At 35.9% G+C, this 19,900-nt stretch overlaps 3 protein-coding genes and 2 long non-coding RNA genes across 5 annotated transcripts in view; 4 read left to right on the top strand and 1 right to left on the bottom strand.

Moving 5' to 3' along the window:
- Positions 1–19,900, bottom strand: part of LOC110371698 (large ribosomal subunit protein P2) — a 148,182-nt gene that overhangs the window by 84,519 nt on the left and 43,763 nt on the right. The window lies entirely within an intron of this gene.
- LOC110371704 (clavesin-1) lies at positions 1,088–12,616 on the top strand. The gene is made up of 7 exons (XM_064040556.1): positions 1,088–1,310; positions 6,049–6,189; positions 7,724–7,877; positions 8,173–8,331; positions 11,551–11,644; positions 11,811–12,027; positions 12,413–12,616. The coding sequence occupies exons 2-7, from the start codon at positions 6,057–6,059 to the stop codon at positions 12,565–12,567; spliced, it is 912 nt and encodes a 303-aa protein (XP_063896626.1). The 5' UTR covers positions 1,088–1,310; positions 6,049–6,056; the 3' UTR covers positions 12,568–12,616.
- Positions 8,826–11,139, top strand: LOC110379010 (piggyBac transposable element-derived protein 3). The gene is made up of 2 exons (XM_021338502.3): positions 8,826–9,043; positions 9,282–11,139. Exons 1-2 carry the CDS (start codon positions 9,027–9,029, stop codon positions 11,047–11,049), a joined length of 1,785 nt encoding a protein of 594 aa, XP_021194177.3. The 5' UTR covers positions 8,826–9,026; the 3' UTR covers positions 11,050–11,139.
- Positions 13,377–14,518, top strand: LOC135118403 (uncharacterized). The gene is made up of 3 exons (XR_010277566.1): positions 13,377–13,480; positions 13,940–14,054; positions 14,393–14,518. It is a non-coding gene; the product is annotated as an uncharacterized LOC135118403 (long non-coding RNA).
- LOC135118392 (uncharacterized) lies at positions 16,373–18,001 on the top strand. The gene is made up of 3 exons (XR_010277553.1): positions 16,373–16,483; positions 17,396–17,483; positions 17,917–18,001. It is a non-coding gene; the product is annotated as an uncharacterized LOC135118392 (long non-coding RNA).

The raw sequence follows: 19,900 nt of genomic DNA, 5'->3' as shown, positions 1-19,900 counted from the left end.
TTTATTCTTTCCTTTCGAGTGAAAAGCAAAGCTGGTGTATTTTTTTGTAAAATGCCTTTCAATGTCTGCGTCCAAAACTATAATCGTTTTCATAAATTCAGTGGGAGTCGTAACTCATTTTGGTGTTATCAATATGAATGACATAGGACCAATCACGAGGTATCTACTTAGCTGCTGTAAACTAGTTAGAAGTTCCCTAAAAGTTAGAATAGGAAAATAACAAGTTTTATTTTCATTTCTAAGCGATGAACCTTCCATACATGGACCACTCACACTGTTATTTTTTTCTCTAATTACTTAGTATAGTATCTATGAACATGTCATAGAGCAATTTAGCAATAAATACACAATAGTAGACGAACCTCTTTTTTACTCCGTGGGAAAATATAACTAGTTTTTAGTTTATTTGTTACGTCTGCTATACAAAAAGGGTTTTTTATTATCAGAAGGATACGAAAAATAAGTGTGTATTAAACAATTCCTTGTTTGCATACGCAGTTGTTTCTAATGGTGAGCGCACATCTATCGGAGACGAACGCAGCGAATTCGCCGAACGACACAAATCGTTTTTTGAAGGCGTCACCAAGACAAGAGCCTCTTCTATTTGTTATATTGATGATTCTATAGAGGTCTGGCCACATAAATTAATAGTTTCTATGACATCGCCAATAGCGCTGAAGAAATGGTTTTTATTTATAACGTCGTCTGCAGACACCATCTTTGTCTGACATTTTCAGGATTCTTTCACATTATGGACACGTGTGAAGGTGCGTTAAGCAAGTTTTACAGGAATGAATTTAAAGAATTCGAAAATTCGTATCGTTCGGCGTGTTCGGCTCATATGTGCGCTCACCATTATTATAGTATACTCACATTTAGTACCTCCCTAAGTTGAAGTTATTTTGCTAAAAGTTCATAATTGACTCCTTTTACACATAGAGCTACACTTTGTTCACTCCTCACTTACCTGAATGATATAGCTTGGTATCACCTACAAACCTACACCCCTACCTACCTCATATTGTATTGCTGGCTGTACATAGATACGACGGGCGCACTGTACCGCGTACACTCACCTATCAGACGCGCGAAACACCGCGCATAGACTCGCGCTTTCATAAATATTTATTTATTATTTGTTAAAATTATTTCTTTATTTTTATCTCTCATTTATTTTATTGAATTATTTGGAAATTGTTATCAGAGTTGTAAAATTATACCCGTGTTTTTATTGTTAAAAGGGAATTTTGGGTTTCACAAAGGATTTTTTTAATTGTTATTTTGGCGCTCCTGGATTTGTTTAAATACTGGTGAGTTTTTATTTCTATAACTTTTTTTTTAATTGAGTTATTTAATATAATAAATTAAATACGCGTTGTGACACTACCTACCGTAATTTTTATGGGGACCTGCGCCTGATCTTTTTACAACAGAAAACCATCTAATTAGCTTATTTGTATACTCACATATGGTTCACCCTGAAACATGGTTACTTAACTTTTTCCTTTTTACTATTGACCCGATTTCAATTTAATGACAATTAATTACAGATTGTAGTCTAGCTAGATCCTGAAAAAGGACCATATAATAGGTATGGAAAGCTTTTAAAGTGTAGGTTTTATTATGTGTTTTGCAAGAGTAATCAACCCATAAGCATAGATATAAGGAAATCGTTTAATTAAATGATAAACCTTTTCCTTACGCATGTTATTATCTACAGGAAAATCTTTGTTATTGTTTCACTTTGCAGTTTACTTACTTTAATCTCCTATGGTTAATTTAACCGAAAAGGTATTAAAACATCATCTCAACCCAATACCCCTTAATCAGGTAAGACTGGTTGTCAGACTTACTGGCTTCTGACTACCAGTAGCGACTACCAAAGATATTCAAATGACAAAAGGTATCAAAGTTAACGTATACGACCTTGATGGTGCAATGGTCACCATGCCGGATTGCCGAACATGAAGTCCCGGGTTCGATTCCCGGTTCGGTCGACTTTGTAGTACAAAATATTAGGCAGAGGTAGTATCGCTTCAGGATAATAAAATATAAAGGAAACGGTACTTACTATTAAATTCATTTCCTCATTGTTAGGAAATTAGGTCTGCGGTTATAGTTTCCAAAGAGGTTGTATTCTAAGATTGCGACTTGCGTAAGTGTTATCAATACTAATATTATAAAGCCGAAGAGTTTTTTCTTTGTTTGCTTGACTTGAACGCACTATATCTCAGGAACTTCAAACAGCACTGGTCCGATTTAAAAGCTACTTTTATCCTACGGTATAAAGGTGCATAGATCAGGGTGAAACCGCTGGACCTTGCTAGAAGTAATAGCAGTGAAGAAGCTATAATAGGCATAGGTATTTTCTCCTATTAGTGGTGTTACATCCCCGTGCTTAGTAGGGCATGCAAAGCCTGCGTCCCCGAATGCAGTCGTTACAATTCCACGCCAAAGGCCGTCAGGTAGATTTTGAGAAAAATCTGACCCTAGGGCTTGTTAGGTGATAAAGCCCGCTCACTCGATAAGAAGAGGAAGACACACATTAATCACATTTGAACGTGTGTGGCAATATGCAACCCTAAATTATCAGCTTTGCAATAATAGACAAATGACTAGTTGTTACATTGTGTGAAACTACGTGAATTATGTAGCGGCTAGAACAACGTGTCATTATCATCGGAAATCATTAATTAGGTATTTCCTCACTTGTTGACTGAAACTTGTCACCATAATTTTAAGCTTCATTGCAAAAAGGGTCTGTCAATTGATATGCATTTTTGCTCAGGGATGATAGTTCATATAAAGACGTTGACTGGACTTTATAAACTTTAGTCTTTATAAAATAAAAGTAAGACCCCTGATTAGTTAGTCCACAGGCTGTGTCCAAACCATATAACATACATATACCAAACCCTAGCAGGTAATAAGGAAACAATAGTCTTGGACGATCAAGTTGGCAAACATGCTTTAAGAATGTAAATCCACATACATATATGGCACAGTTCCAAGGTTCAAGGATCCAAGGACTTAAAGCAATTGTAGCTTTAGACCTACCTAGAAGTACAAGGGCTTGTGAGCTACTAGTAAACAGGAAAACATATACAACCAACAATTATTATCATCTCTCATCATCATCCTCTTAGCCCTTATCCCAATTTCTTTGGAAGTGTAGGTGTATCGACGTTTAAAAATTCATCATATCTTTGTTTGGTCGTCTCCTTTCTCACTATCCATACATGTTCAATATGTTCATATTGGTTATGCTCTAGACCTTCCTCACTATACGTTCCTCATTCCTCCGCATCACATGCCCTTACCACGCCTTAGTTACCACCACAGATATTAGGTCCAGATTTCTATGGTTTTCCCCTTCAGTTACCAGGGTAACTGTACTTTGTTTCATCGCTAGACAAAGACTAGAAACACGGGTTTTCTTTTAAAATGAAGTATGTGAAAAATGCAGTCTAGTATACCTAAGCACCTACAAAGTTATTGAATGCGAAGCCACGTAAGTGCGAGGCTAAAGTCAGGTTGTTCCATTTCTGTATTTATTGAGGAAACTATGTTACTGTAGCTTGTACCTTATAAATTCTGTATGTTGTTTCACCTTTGTTTAATGGTACCAATAAAATGTACAGTAAGGTAATAATTATGCATGATTTCTGTAGTTAACTTGAGAATAAAAAATATATTATGAAGAGATTAAAGTGTTTTTAAAGACCACGTTATATGTATTTCTCATAGACTAGGACCGCTTTTTGTATAATTATTTCAGCTAATCATAGCACAGTACTTATATTTTGTACATTTTTTTTACTTTTTTACTAATTTCGTGATTCGCAATTTCTCAGTAGGTAATAATTTTCGATCAAATATTGACACTCTTTGAAAAACTATCATAGGCATCATCTCTCAGCTTTTTCCAACTATAAAAGCTAACATACATTTTGAACCAAAAACTTCAGTAACAAATAAGTGCTAAGCACACAACGAGTTACATAAGAGGTTTACTTGAACACGATGTATTATTGACAGAATGATCCATGCGAATTGAGATGGCGACCACTTCAATTGCTGTGTTTAACAGAACACTTGTTACTTTACCTTGACTTGAAAACGAAAACTTGAAAACTTGAATATAGAAAACAGTTCATTTAAATAAAATAGACGACATATAGCATAAATTGTAAAAGTTACTTAGAAAGACCGCATGTTTTTACAGACTTTTTGCAGACGAAGCATGCAATGTTTTTATTTATTTATTTATTTATTTATTTATTTCAACTAACCAGTCCTAATAATGGCAAAAATCATCTATATTTCTGTTTTACCAACAGCATGATGATCTGCTTAGCTATAAGGACTTTGAATACTCTTAACAACAACGGATGTTTTTAATTTTCTTGATTGTCGTCTAAGCACGTCATATCGTTTTTACTAAGATAAATATTTAAATGTCATCAGACATCATCAGATTTTTTAGACTGTTTAATTATTTTTTCAATAATAATTACACACAGGTAGATACTTTAGTTTTTACTTGAATGTTTGTTTAACTTTAATTTATCTATTCAATCCAATGTCATGATAATTTTGTAGCTAAATATGGGAATTAACTGAGACCTTTGATAATATTGTTCTCACAGAATGTGTACAGAATAGTTAATTAAAGTAATTAGAATATTTATACGGTTAATTCATAACGCGAACATCATCATAAGACTTAATTATATTAGTGAAGGAACAAAGTTTAAAAACAATATGAATTAACATTTTAGGTGCATACCTCAGGGTTCAATTCTTAGCCCAATGTAGATATTAATGAATAGCACACTTATGTCTGAAGTTATTGATCTAAATTACATTTTCACGTGAAATCTATAAGAATTTATACCTATATATATTATAAAATGTCTAAGTTCGTACATAATTGTGTGGTGCATGTGGTGCTTACCTGTTAAAAATTGTGACACACCACTTCTGTTTTAGCCAGGTGTTATCGTAATTATATTATTGTGTTAACAATTGTTGGTGAGCCAATAAAAATAAATAAAATAAATAATTGCGTCCATTTATCTATAAATCAAAGAATGCTGAGTTTGTATTTTTTATGTTACAGTCATAAGTTTAAGTGCGTTGGTTCACTAAATTGATTGTTTAACTTATCGTTAAGCTAATGAATTCTTGTTAGTCACTTTATCATAATACCATAGCAGGTGATAGATATCAATTTCTATAATAATATTCTATGCAATAATAATACACGCAGAGGTGCAATTATTCGTTTATATTATAGTGCATGTAGCTGCATAGTGCAACCAGTAATAATATCAGAGTTTATGACCGTAGCGCATTTAATGCACTTTTGTCTTGTTTTAAGTTATTCTTAGGTCTTCACATATCTTGAATGTGTTGGATATCTTTATTATAATCAGCGGTTTCTCGCGGTTATACTAAAAATAGTTCACTGTCGGGATTGTTGGGATAGGGAAAATATATTATGTATGTAGATAAGACAAATTATTTATGCTCATCTCAGAAAGTTCTATAAACTTTTTTCCAATAATAGTATGGTGGTTGCGAGATAAATAAATATTTGTTTTGTCTTGTGTTTTTCTACCCTTCTATTGTTGAATTAAGTTTAATTATTTCCCGCTGACAAGTCTGATTCAGATCTGATTTATTTTACAGCAAACTAAGCTAGCCTCACATAGCAGACATGATATATTATGTTCTATACATTATTTTAAATAATAAAATAGCTCTAATTACACGGTACAGTGGAAACATATAATTTTATAATGTCGGAGTTACATTAGAAATTCATAAAATATGTAGGAATTATGATAGCGATTAACTTTATTTTATGATGCATATCCTACATAGTTTGTGATACAATAATAAAGGAAATATGATTTCGTATGATGGATCACTTAAAATCACATGACCGGATTAAATGAGGCCTTTTCAGAAACATTATCTGCCCTTCGTCATAAAACGTCGACCGGTTGATCGAATTAACATTGATCGAATTCTTCTTCACAGAAACCAAGATGGCGGGTGTGGTGAAGCCGATAACTATAGAGAAGGAGTATGAGAAGAACCCAGACATCTCCCCTGAGGATATAAAGAAACTTCGCGACTGGCTCAAGACACAACCACATCTACCGGGAGAGCATTTAACAGGTAAGAGTACAATTTGTTACATTTTATTCGACTCCCAAGAGGGGTCATTTCAAAATAAGATAATTCTCTTCAGAAGGATGTTTTTTTTTCAATAAACAGATTTCATTGGGTCACTGGGTGGGTTGAGGAAGTCAGATAGGTAGTCGCTCCTTGTGAACACTGGTACTAAGCTGCATCCAGTTAGACTGGAAGCTGACCCTAACACATATGTAGTTGGGAAAAGGCTAGGTAGATGAGATTTCATTGGGTCATATGGACAAGTCAAGAAACTCCATGAACACTGTAATTTATGACCTAGTTTGGCAAAATATCATGTCAAATATGATCCGTTTTGAAAGCTTTTCACGAATGTACTAAATTATTCAATTAAGCATTATTTAGGGTTGTCAATGATTAAAAGGTAGTAATTATTTTTGACCTTTGCCTGTTACCATGACACCTATTTTCAATTGTTTCTCGTCTATTCTCGTCACGTTCAATCCAAACGTGATATTTTTATTTACGTTTAACGATGTTATAATAATCGCCTTGTGACCATCTTATTGTATTATTGTCTAAGACGTATACCTAGGTAGGTACTTAAACGTTTGAAGCCATGTAATTTGCATACATACTTGAAATTGCTTTATATCATATATTTTTAAAGTACTTATTTATGGAAGGAAAAAATACCATGTGGAAATTGTACCTACCTACGTATGAAGTTTTATTATAGCTAGTTGTAGTTATGAAGCTGCAGGAAACAGCACTTATAAACGTTTTGTTTAATCTACCTACCAGGAGTAAGTACCCATGTTTGGAAAGCACGTCTAACTGTGGGACTTTTAGAAGACACTAAGTCAAAAGCCAGAAAGTAAACACATTGACCTTTGTGTTGCTCAGCTAACTAATTTGAGGTGGTCAGATAGGCTGTTGCTCCATATAAACACTAGTACCCAACTGCATGGAAGAGGAAAAGCAAGAAAGTATTGAAAAATGACAGTAGGTAGATAAATTATAACCAGTGTACCATGTCTGCCTGTAAATACAACCATTTACAACTAATAATTATAACAATAGTATGTAATTGTTTATAATAATATAGTAACCATTACTGAAGCGTTGAAGTAAGCTGATTGTGCATAATGATTGATCTCGTGCCACCATTCATCAAAGTCAAGTAGACCTTAAGAATGGATCATTAATTATAGAAGTATGTATAAGAATTAGTACGTCAGGTGTTTGTTTGTTCATTGAAGATTCTGAGAATTGTAGTTGTAACTGCATCCATGAATAATGTTGGAATAATAACGAATGATAATGCAAAACTCGAACCAAACGTCTATAATCATCTTCCGATAGATTGAAAGGGCCATCATACATCTATGTTATCGCCCAAGCCTCATTTATAACATCTTTCATGAAGAGAGGCTAATAAAATTATGACAACTAGCTCCATATTTTATGATTGCCTACCATCCCCAAAAAAGGTCAAATCCCGCATCCACCTACATACAACTTATCCTCGTAATCACGGGCTTCCCCTGTTTTCCAGACGTGGACCTGCTGATCGCTTACCACTGCTGCGAGAAGAGCAGCGAGGTGACCAAGCAAGTGCTGGACCTGCACTTCACGCTGAGGACGCTCTTCACGCCCTTCTTCAAGGACCGTGTCTTTGACAAGAAGGCTGAGTTCGCCTTGAATACTGTGTAAGTTTTCATGAAGAGTGTTCTGAAGAGTAAATTACCAAACAAGAGCTATAATTGTTGTAAAGATTCTTTCATCTTTTTAATACAATTTAACTTGTTGGTCAAGGAAAAAACTTAGTATGTGGAGTTTTCTAGGATATGAATTTAACTGTGGGAACGACGCACGGAGCGACATTTTAAGATGTTGCTCTGCAGCCCTTGACATAAATAATAACTAAAATCTTGAACACTTTTCTAAGATTACACACGGTTACACAAGTTTAAAGTATTCAAAATATTTGTCATGTGATTCCAGATTATGTGCTCCCCTGGTGACTCCCACAGCGGAGGGCTACAGAGTGGTGTATCTCCGTCTCCTGGACCCTGAGCCGCGGAACTTCAGTCTGCCAGAGACCGTCAGGGCGTTCATGATGGTCTTCGATCTGTGGCAGCATGAGGAAGGGACCTGGCCTGGGTAAGTATCTGCGTTTATCAGAGAGAGTGACTGTCCAAATAAGTATTGGCATAAGGATAAAAATGAAACACTATCTTGATTAGTCCGAGTACAAATTCTTTATTACTTTGATGTATCATCATCATAATAAGTGGTAATATTAAAAATATTTATTTTGATAGAACGCTTTATCTCCATTCTGTATTGAAAGCTGTTGAGTGGTTTAATCTTTGACTAATCGATATTAAAAATGCTGATTATAATAATGATGGAGTGCTTCAGTCCTATGAAATGGAATCCACACTCTAAGTTGTGTGACTGCAGGACCAAGGCAGTTAGTCGAGGTCAGTAATGTCTAGTTCCCAGGTCATCGCTACAACAGTTTGTAACAATGGTCGGAACTTAGTCGTTTGTAACCAGCAATCGGACTTTAAGTTACTGCATTTGGAACACAGATCTTATTTACCATCGATTAATTGCCTTGTGATTAGGTTCTAGTATGAATCCAATTATCTTAACCCGTATCATCCCAGTGATCCATTATTGGATCGGTTAGTTTAATATTTTTTTTACTAAAATTTCGTGAACGCAGCCATTTTTTTTGTCTATGGTGGCAGCACTGACAGTTCTTGCCGCCATATTCACTTGTCAGATCCTCGGTGGGCCGCGAAATTTGTGTTTTGTTACGCACTGAATTTTTTGGAAATTGTGAAAAAATGTCTCATCGCCGAATGTAAGTATTTCTTGTTTTTTTTTTTAGATAATTTATAATTATTGTATCGTATTTATATCGGCTAGGAGTTGAGTTATCATATTGCAAGACAGTGAAATGCACATTTAGCTTATTTACATTTATTTTTTACTTTTATACGTACCGATCCAATAATGGATCAGTAGGATAATATGGATATGGAACATTTTATGTAGTGACATAATTGTTATTTTTGAATTTTGCGTTTATTTTGTTTTAGATTGTCGGTAAATGACATAATATCGCATCTTGAAGACAACGATGACGTATTGTCAGCAGATATTTACATAACACCCCCAGATAATTACGACAAAAGTGATGAAGACAGTGGAGATGAGGAGTCTTCGAACATAAATCACCTGTCCAGGCAGCAGCTCTTAGCACAGGCTGAGTTTAGGGCTACTGTATCTTCACAGTCTAATTTAGATATTATAGAAAGCGTATCAAATGAAGTTTCTATAGATAATAATACACACGGCGACTTATCAGTACAACCACCGGCAAAGAAAAAAAAATGTCCAGCTACCCGAAAGTGGAGGAAAGTAGATATTCCAGTGAAGACAGAGAAAACATCAGAGCCACCACATTTCTTAGAACACCTAGATACTCCTGTTCACTTTTTTGAACTTTTTTTTGACGAAGACGTTTTTGAATTGATTCGCTCTGAAACCGAAAAAAATGCTATTCAAAAAGGTTACCACAATTTCAAAGTTACAACTGAGGAAATAAAACGATTTATAGGGATTCTCTTGCTGTCTGGTTACAACAGTGTTGCTAGATATCGTATGTACTGGGAGCAAAGTGTTGATTGTAATTTTCAAGGTGTGGCAGCTGCTATGCCTAGGAACAGATTTGAAGAACTATTACGATTCTTTCACGTCGCCGATAATAATAACTTAGCTCCACAGGACAAGTTCGCGAAGGTTCGTCCTCTCTGGAATCTACTCAATAAGAGATGGGTAAAATATTATCCCGGTGACAGGAATCTAAGCATTGATGAATCCATGATTCCATATTTCGGGAAACATGGGACGAAGCAACATATTCATGGTAAACCCATTCGGTTCGGTTATAAGAATTGGTCTATATGTACTCGTCTTGGATATTTGATATATGGAGAGCTTTATCAAGGGGCAAGCACAGGAAATACCCACCCAGAACTTGGTGTAGGTGCTTCTGTTGTTTTAGACCTCATATCCAAATTGCCGCCCGGTACTTACAGCTTTTATATGGACAACTATTTTACATCTTTACCCTTGTTGGATGAAATAAAAACATTAGGACACGATGCGACGGGAACGGTTAGGGCAAATAGGGTAGAAAAGGCACCCTTGAAAGAAGCGAAAGATATGAAGAAAATGAGCAGAGGGTCTTTTGACCAGTGTACAGATACTCTGACGAACATCACCCTCGTACGTTACAATGACAACAATATTGTTACCGTTGCCTCAACCGAATGTGGTGTGGAGCCTTTAGCTAAGGTAAAACGTTACTGTGACAAGCAGAAGAAAGACGTCGACCAACCTCGCTGCATCGTCAACTATAACAAATATATGGGCGGTGTCGACCGTTTGGATCAAAATGTGGGATGCTATCGTATTTCTATACGCCTGAAGAGGTGGTACTGGCAGCTACTTATGTTTCCTATAAATGTATGTATGAATAATGCTTTTCAGTTATATAAATTATCGCCAGCTTCACAAAACAATCAGCATGACTATTTGTCATTTACAAGACATGTTGTAACAACATATCTTCAGACTTTTCCTGAAAATTCTTCTTCAGTAAAGAAGCCTATTCCAAGATCATCTCTAGCAATCATAAAACGAGTTCCAGTTGATATTAGGTTAGATGGAAAGGCACACCATATTATCAAAAGTGATAAACAAAACCGTTGTGGTTTATGTCATAAAAACACGACAATGAAATGTGGCAAATGCAACGTCGCCCTACACCAAAAGTGTTCTCCTGCGTTTCATACGAAATAAAATTGTAATACTAAATGTTATACTAAATGTTATATAAAATACTAAAAATACTAAAATTATATACTAAAAATAAATAAGATTATTCATAAATATCTTTCATTATTTACAGCAATCTTCCTAAAAAGCACACAATACCAACAATAAAATACAGTGGCATATTCTCCTACTGTTCCATTTTTGGATCGGTACTGTAACTGAAATACCGGAAATCGAAATTTTTTTTTTGTTGCATATTATCGATAATTAGGCTACTAACAAATGATTCTGAAAGTTTCGCTTCAATCAGATGAGTTTTGAGGACTTGGGAAGATACGGGTTAAATACCATTCGGGTGTTTCGCTAAACGGTTATCAGAGATGGAAAAGAAAGTACATTATGCCATTGCTAAATATTTCATAAGGGCCTACTGCAAAATAATTTTATATGTATTAGTGTAGTATTATTAAGTAGTGCAGTATTAACACTTCTGCGACGGTTAACCATGCAATTTCCTGTTTACAGGTTTGTTATGTTGATCGACATGGACATGGCGACCCTGAGTCACGTAGCAAGGCTCGACCTGATGGTTGTCAAGAAAGTCATATATTTCCTACAGGTTGGTGGTATTGAAACTTTCTCATAAGCTACGCACTAACAAAGATCTAACATTACCTACTATTGTATAAGTAAAGTCACGGTAAGCTTACAGTCACCAAGAGAGATGAGTTATTTAGAAAAAACTAAACTTAGTTCACGTGCCAATAAATAACTAAAAATTCCAGGAGTGCATGTTTGTGAAACTGAAAGGCGTGCACTTCATGAGCGCGCCGTACTTCATGGACAAGGTGCTGATGCTGATCAAGCCCTACCTCAAGAAGGAGCTCATGGACATCATCCACACGCACCAGGTCGGCTCGGACTCGCTGTATAAGATGATACCCAAGAAGGCACTGCCAAAAGAGGAGGGAGGGGAGTATAAGGATCATGCCACTTTGAGAGGTACGTTTAGTTTTAATGTATATGTTTTTTTAAATTAAGTAACTTAAGAACATGTGGTGGCTACAATTACTGTCCTTTTAATTATGCCATTTGTAGGTTAATCTGAACTCACTATTAGCAAGACCAAAATATATCGCAAAAATTTCAATATTTTGATTCTTACTCTACGATCAATTTGCACATAATGTTATTTTATGCAACAGGTTGCTCAACTATTTTATGAAGGTAGCGCTAGAACCAATCCTATAGTCCACCACTTGTAATATCATACCTGCTATGCATAGATCAGTCGCTAAAAGTAAATGAATACATATTTATACTTCGACAATTAACATCTTCATAGACTTTACATCCCTAACAGATGCTAACAGATGATCATTTTCAGATGAACTACTCAAACGCCTGCAAGCCAACCCAACATTCATCAGAGACGAAAACAAACGTCGTGTGAATGAGTCTTTGCGGAAAGGAGCCAAGCCTTCTCAAATCGAGAAGGAGTTCGGCATACAGGGCAGCTTCAAGAAGCTGGATATAGATTGATTTGGGAATAGGGTGGAGTTTAGGAATAAATGTTTTAAATTAAAAACAATTGTTTTATTTATAAGTCTATTCTTAAAATTGACCTATTCACTAACGCTAAACAAGCTTTATAGAATTGATTATAAAAAGTCCGTTATTAGTATTAAGATTAGAATAATTACTATTTTATCGTCACAATATCAAAATCCCATTTTGCAAGAAAATGGTTTCATTAATTCCCTAACTTTAAGGTAATCTTCCTTCACTCATCGCTTCCGATGGCAAAAACTTATATTTAATATGCCTAACCTTTTTTTTTTTTAACGACGTAAAAAATCATCAAATGACCCCTCCCGCTGTGGGTTAGCAGCGGGAGTGTCAGACTCTTACTGACTAAAAGCCGTCGTGTTCCGTCGTAGGCCTTCTTATGTGCTAGGGCCGCGGTACCTCTTTCGAACAACCCGCAGCCCAATATGCCTAACCTAACGTAGGGTTTAGTCAATGGCGTCCTATACAACCTAGTTCTAAATAACTAGTTCCAAATACTGACAAGAAAGAACAGGGACGAAAAATGTTATTTGGACACACACAAAAACACATCATACTAAAAATGGATCTATTGGGGGGATTGGGATAATCCAGGAGTTAATAAGCATGAGCCAGCAAATTTTAACTAAAGCGATGTAAACGACAATTTAAATACCCTTGTCGTTATTGAAATGTTTCTCTCGATTGCTATAATTATGATTACACATATTGTCAGATTCACAAAGCATGTTATTATCACCTTTGTGAGCGCACCTAGATGGTTCTAATATTTTTGCATATAAAATGAGATGACTTAGTTTTCCGTCAGTCCTTCATACTGCTCAGTTTCGACATGAAGCTTTTTGGAGTACTTTTAGCTGTTATGGCAATGGCATTGGCTCTTGTGGTAAGTCATTGTTACTTCTTGTAGGTAAAGATAATTTCAGTCACTCTTGGAATTCAAATTAAAATTCATTAGCTGCACCAGATTTTCTATTAGCTCTTTTGTTCATCAGATCACCATACACAATCTTGCCACAGATACTCTACGAGACTATTAAGTCCTGTGTCTATGTAATCTGTGTACCATTAATCTTGTGGCTTTAACTCATCTTTAACTTCAACTAGTTTCTGACTGAACTACACATGACATGACTAGTGTCACTAGTCAGAAACTAGTATGTTAAAAAAAACCTACATGATCATCCTTTACAATTTTAGCTTCCTTAAGCAAACGAATATTAACTTAAGTTCTGAATATGTTCTGAACATTATATATCCTACTTCCTACTGTTTTCCTAGAGTTTTCTAAGAGTTTTATTTATTAGTGAAATCTGATGATATTCCTGTATGACCATGGTTACAGGGAGCCATGAGCACTAGTGCTGAGCCTGCCGGGTGTCATGGTGGAGGCGGTGGAGGAGGCAGACCACCCCGCCCCCCTCCTTCCACTCCAGCCACCACCACAGCGGCTTCTACTAGTAAGATACTCTTGTCCAATTGCCTTACCTACAGTTCTCGTCAAACTTTTTGTGGTCATGAAAAATGTGCTAGTGGAAACGCTGAAATCATTGTATTTGGGGATGGTCAGGATGCGAGGCCATATGGGCATACTTGAAGGTTGAAGAACACCAATCTGCTTGGCAAGAACTATTTCTAATTGAATGACATTGAGGCAAGATTGTACAAAGTTCTATTCTGTTTTGTCTAATTTTGATGTAGAATTATCGACTGCAAGTACTTCTGAGTTCCCGGTTATCGAAGGCTTTCTGGGTATTATGTATTATGGTTCTAATTATTTCTTACTTCTTTGTTTCAGATGCGACTAGCGGATAATCCACACAACTACGATCTTCTGAAAATGCTTGAATAATAACAATAGACGGCACACAATTATAACAGTTATTATACGAAAAATTAATAAATAAAAAATGTTTTGCTCCTATATTTTGTTTCATTGCTTTTGGCAGTTTCATTGTATTTCTATGAAACAATACTCCATCCATAGACATTAAGGAAACACAGGGAGGTAAAAGTCTAATAAACTTTTAGCCGAGTACTGTCCTGCGATTCTATAAAATTCGAACAACAACTCGCATTTCACTTCGATTCGAAATGTCATTTCATACTTTAGGGGAGGTAGGGGAGGGATGGGCACTTTTTCACATTTATTGCATAAAAAATCAAATTTTACAGATAATAAACTTTTATTGCCATTTCTTATGTTTGGCTAGATAAAATCAAAGAGCTATCCTAAAAATTACGAATGCGAAGTGAGAGTGATGTCCAAGTGAGTTGTGAGATTTTATAGAATCGACGTACTGAACGCCTCTTAAAATAAATATTTCGTTATTGGTTTAAAAATCCTCCTTACTTACTAAGTATCTCACATTTCTTCTCAAACAGATGGTATCAACTTCACTACAATCACTATTGCTCGAGTTAATCAAAATCTGACTACTTTCCACATTGGTTTCATGACTGTATTTAGGGATGAGATTCATTTTCATTAGATATGCTCTCATAAAAAAGTGAACTGTAATAATGGCATCCCTGCCGAATGTGCTGCACGGCGACTGTTCTCTATAAGCAGCGAGAGTGTAAAAGCATTTGCGCAGACATAGGTACACTCTCTATTCCTTTAATACCATAATCCGATGGGACGGGTACCAGACACAACCTGAGAGAGATCAGGAGGAGGGACGATATTTATTTTAAGTGTATCAATTACCAACTTCCTACACATCACACTTAAACTCAAAGCGATTACGTCTAGACTGGGAATCGAAACCGACACCAAGCACAGTTGTCGCTGTGCGTCTACTAGACAATTAAGGAAAGTGAACCTTAGCGATATTAGATCTCAAAGAAAGGTTTGTCAAATGTAGACCATTTTCTTGGCGAATTGTACACTTCCAAGAGAAATCCAGATCGAAAGCTTACAATGCGTTTTGTGAAGCATGGTCTTTGTAGGATGAAAGAAGAGAGGAAGGTAAAAGAGGGTGGATCACGAATTTCTCTCAACAAATTATTTGTAACTCTACAACTCTAACACTAGGACTCGTAAAAATGCACCTGCGTATGTTCTCATAGAGACAATGACTTAATAAACATATTACTTATAAAAATGAATTATTTTTAAAATTAAATTATTGCGATTTAGACACTTGAGAGCTGGATTGTCTACTGAAAAATACTTCTAGAGGACAAAAATATTTTGATAAGTATAATAGTTGACCCCTGTAAACGTAATTTCATGATATTACAATTATAGCGAGTTCATGTAATTTACAGCTGAAATAGTTTTGAAACAAATTACCACAAGTTTTCGCTTGCTAATTCACCCGGGTTTATATAGTTAGATTTTATTTATCTAAACCTATATTTAAATAATCGTATTTTGTTTCTGCAGAGTTCAACAGCTTCAGCTTTCTTATATTAAGTTTATTTTTGTCCTAATTACCAAATAGAAGTGTTTCAAATTTTGTGGAGGTAGATACCTGAAGGTAGATGTCTTTGTAGCTGTTTTTTTATTTGTTGCTCGTTTTTCTCATCTTCATATTATTGCAATAAAAAAACTATGACCGTTTACTATGAAATAATCAATCAAACATACATACCTATTTACATCCAACCCAATCCACAATGTAAATATTTAGCTAAGCCCTATAATTTTGTCGCATCGTCGCGTACAAATCACAGAATCACACTTATCGGAACACTACATTTATAATAATTGTTATTATATCGCCCACCGGATGGAGAATCGTCACAAATGGTCAATTTTCCTAGTTTCTAGTAGTATATAAGCTAGTATAGTATATGGTGTAGTCAGTTCATGATCAGTAGCTGAAACATGAAGTTTTTTGGAGCACTCTTGGCCATCATGGCTATTGCCTTCGCTGCGGTGGTGAGTAACCTTTCAAATATTACAACTAGCAGAAGCATCACCATATTATTCATTCCTCCCAATTTTTACCCACTGCTAAAGCAAACTTCAGCTATACCAGTCATAATCCACCTAATCTTCCCCTAACATAATAAGGGCCAGCTTCCAGTCTACCTGGATGCAGATACTGCAGTACCAGTGTTTTACATAAAGTGACTGCCTATCTGACTTCCTTGTTGCCCAGGCAGACTTTTGGATAGAAAACAGCTAAGTAATCTGTTCATACCCTGAACTGCTTTACATAATTTTCAATAATCTTTAATTGTGTGCAGCATTATTTTAACTTTATATTAGTAAGGTCAATATTAGTAAGGTTAAAGTCGTGGTGGCCTAGTGGGCAAAGAACCAACCTCTCGAGTATGAGGGCGCGGGTTCGATTCCAGGTCAGGCAAGTACCAATGCAACTTTTCTAAGTTTGTATGTACTTTCTAAGTATATCTTAGACACCAATGACTGTGTTTCGGATGGCACGTTAAACTGTAGGTCCCGGCTGTCATTGAACATCCTTGGCAGTCGTTACGGGTAGTCAGAAGCCAGTAAGTCTGACACCAGTCTAACCAAGGGGTATCGGGTTGCCCGGGTAACTGGGTTGAGGAGGTCAGATAGGCAGTCGCTTCTTGTAAAGCACTGGTACTCAGCTGAATCCGGTTAGACTGAAAGCCGACCCCAACATAGTTTGGGAAAAAGGCTCGGAGGATGATGATGATTAGTAAGGTCAATATATTAATCAGATCATAGAAGTAGTCCCTGGCAAATATGCCTGCCAATTGTAACGGGTTCAAAATCACACTTCACATTTCACACGAATTGATCCCTGCAATTTCGGGGTGTCACAAAACAAATCCTACATTTGTTTGTCTAATCTGATTGCAGAGCGGGATGAGCGCTCTGCCGAAGACCGCTGGGTGCAACGGTGGCGGGCCACCACCCGGACCCCCACCAAGCGGAGCCCCACCAACCAGTAAGTCACTCTATGTATTATATTATCTATTAGCTTAAAATTCCTTGTTATCCATTTGCCTAGCATTTGTCTCTCAGTATTCAAGTCTAACTGAATGGAGCTGAATGCCATTTTAGACGAATGCAACTTTTGCTTCTTCTTCTCTTTAATCTTACTCTTTAAACCGAAAAGTTGCATCTTTGGATTAAAGAGAAAGCAATGCTTCCATCTAGCGCTAAACAATAAACAAGTCGCGTGTGCCAGTTTCACGTGTTCATAGTTTGAATCGGTAGTTTTGTCAATTGTTCGCTGTCGCGCGACACCCCACGTTAGAGAGATTCATTTATAATTTAGAAATAAATTATGCCTTTGTATTTATTGTTTGTTAGATTTGTTTATTGTTAAGGTAGAATACAGAATAAAACAAATTGTAACGCTTTTCCCTTCTTTACAGACTCGACCGGCTAAACTACAGCGACAAGGATACTGCTACGACATCGGCTAAATCAAACAACAAATAAATAGTTGCACCAGTTTTACATTTGATTTTTATTTGCTTGTTTACCCTACATTAAAACAGTGTCTTAGAAAGAAAAACATTTTCAACTAACCCCGCACTAGCGGAATTGCTCTGCGTACCTTAGGATATATTCATTATTATGACGATAGCCGTAGCATATGATGCTTAAAACCGTTACAAGTTAGACGATTCATTACTTATTTTATTATTAATAAAAAAATACCATACTTTCAGTCACCTAGAGGCATAGCTTTATTAGTACTTAACGAAAATAGGTTTATCCCTTAGAGAACTACAAGACCATAGAAAGATGGGTACACAGACGATTTTACAATTTGACATAGATTATGTCGTATTTCTATGTATACGACTGGATTTAACTGAATAGCTGCTTCTAATGACTAAATAGGTACCTACTGTCAGAACAATTTATTCCTGAAATTATTGTTCTGAAAGTGTTATTGATTATTGTATGATCCAATAAGTACGACGCAGATTCTTTAAAAAAAATAAAACAATAAAAAACCGGCCAAGTGCGAGTCGGACTCGTGCACGAAGGGTTCCGTAAATTACAGTTAAATCAACCTATCTCAAAAACTATAAGAGATACTTTGATCAAACCAAAAATCGTTGAAAGAGTTAATTAGCATGCATCACCTCTATTTTTTTTAGAATTTTATACCCCGTAGTTATAAAAATAGAGGGGGGGGGACATACTTTTTACGACTTTGAGAGCTGATATCTCAAAAACCGTTCACTTTAAGAAAAATGTTTTTTAGAAAACTTTATATCATTTTAAAAGACCTTTCCATTGATACCCCACACGGGTATGTACATCGAAAAAAAAAATTTCATCCCTCAGTTACATGTATGGGGGGCCCCACCCCCAATTCTTTTTTTTACTATTTAGTGTCATATTTTTGTAGCGGTTCATACAACACATATTCCCATCAAATTTCATCACTGTAGTACTTATAGTTTCCGAGTAAATCGGCTGTGACAGACGGACAGACGGACAGACGGACAGACGGACATGACGAAACTATAAGGGTTCCGTTTTTGCCATTTTGGCTACGGAACCCTAAAAAGGTATCCTCTTCGTACAGAGCAATTAATTAGATTTTTCAAGACTGAGAAGCACGTTTCTAAACACTTTTGTTGCTACGAGTATGCTACGACGACGCATGCAACGGGCCTATTTTTTTATATGCATTTAGCAGCGGTGTGAGAGTCAGACTCTTACTGAATAAAAACAATCATGTTCCGTCGTAGGCCAATTATGTACCAGGGCCGGTAACTCTTTCGAAAAATCCCAACAGTTTAAAATATTGTTTTATTCCTTTCCTTGCTTGGTAGTGCTGACATAAACTAAAATGTCCCTTGAACATTTAATTTTTATGTTTAAATCTGCAAATAATTAGGCCAACATTTGAGTGCTATGTACAATGAACAATCAAATAATAAAATGGACGAAGATACAGTGAAATCAGATTTCACCATTTACTTAGCAGCTATACCTAATTACATAATTTTTCAATTCTTCAAAAATAAAAAATAAACATTGTTTACAACTTGATCAAATCAAATACTTATTTGCTAGAATATGGTACATTAGGTGTTACAGTAAGATTATTTCAACATATCCTGCCAGGGAGTTTGGTTGTGATGATTTTCCTTCAGACTAGATACTTAATTATTGTCTGACTAGAGAAGCACTCTTACATTTTACCTTCCTTATTATTCACTGATAGTAATCCAGCCTATTCTGTTTGTCGAATGGCAGGCCACTGAGACTCGCAATATACCTACTACAAATCATAGCTGGGACTTGTATAGGCTTGAACTTCTTATGTAAAATGTGATACTTTACCTGTTCCGTGCAGGAATCGCAACGTATTCATGACCCTTACGAGAATAG

The sequence above is a fragment of the Helicoverpa armigera genome, chromosome 22, assembly GCF_030705265.1.
Source record: "Helicoverpa armigera isolate CAAS_96S chromosome 22, ASM3070526v1, whole genome shotgun sequence".
NCBI lineage: Eukaryota > Metazoa > Arthropoda > Insecta > Lepidoptera > Noctuidae > Helicoverpa > Helicoverpa armigera.
This window is presented reverse-complemented; position numbering and strand designations above follow the sequence as displayed.

What these genes read in the sequence shown, in the direction of transcription:
- LOC110371704 (XM_064040556.1), top strand. Translation starts at nt 6,057, where the DNA reads ATGGCGGGTGTGGTGAAGCCGATAACTATAGAGAAGGAGTATGAGAAG. An exon ending in ACCGGGAGAGCATTTAACAG is followed by an intron (nt 6,190 to 7,723) that starts GTAAGAGTACAA and finishes CCTGTTTTCCAG; the next exon opens with ACGTGGACCTGCTGATCGCT. An exon ending in GGATCATGCCACTTTGAGAG is followed by an intron (nt 12,028 to 12,412) that starts GTACGTTTAGTT and finishes GATCATTTTCAG; the next exon opens with ATGAACTACTCAAACGCCTG.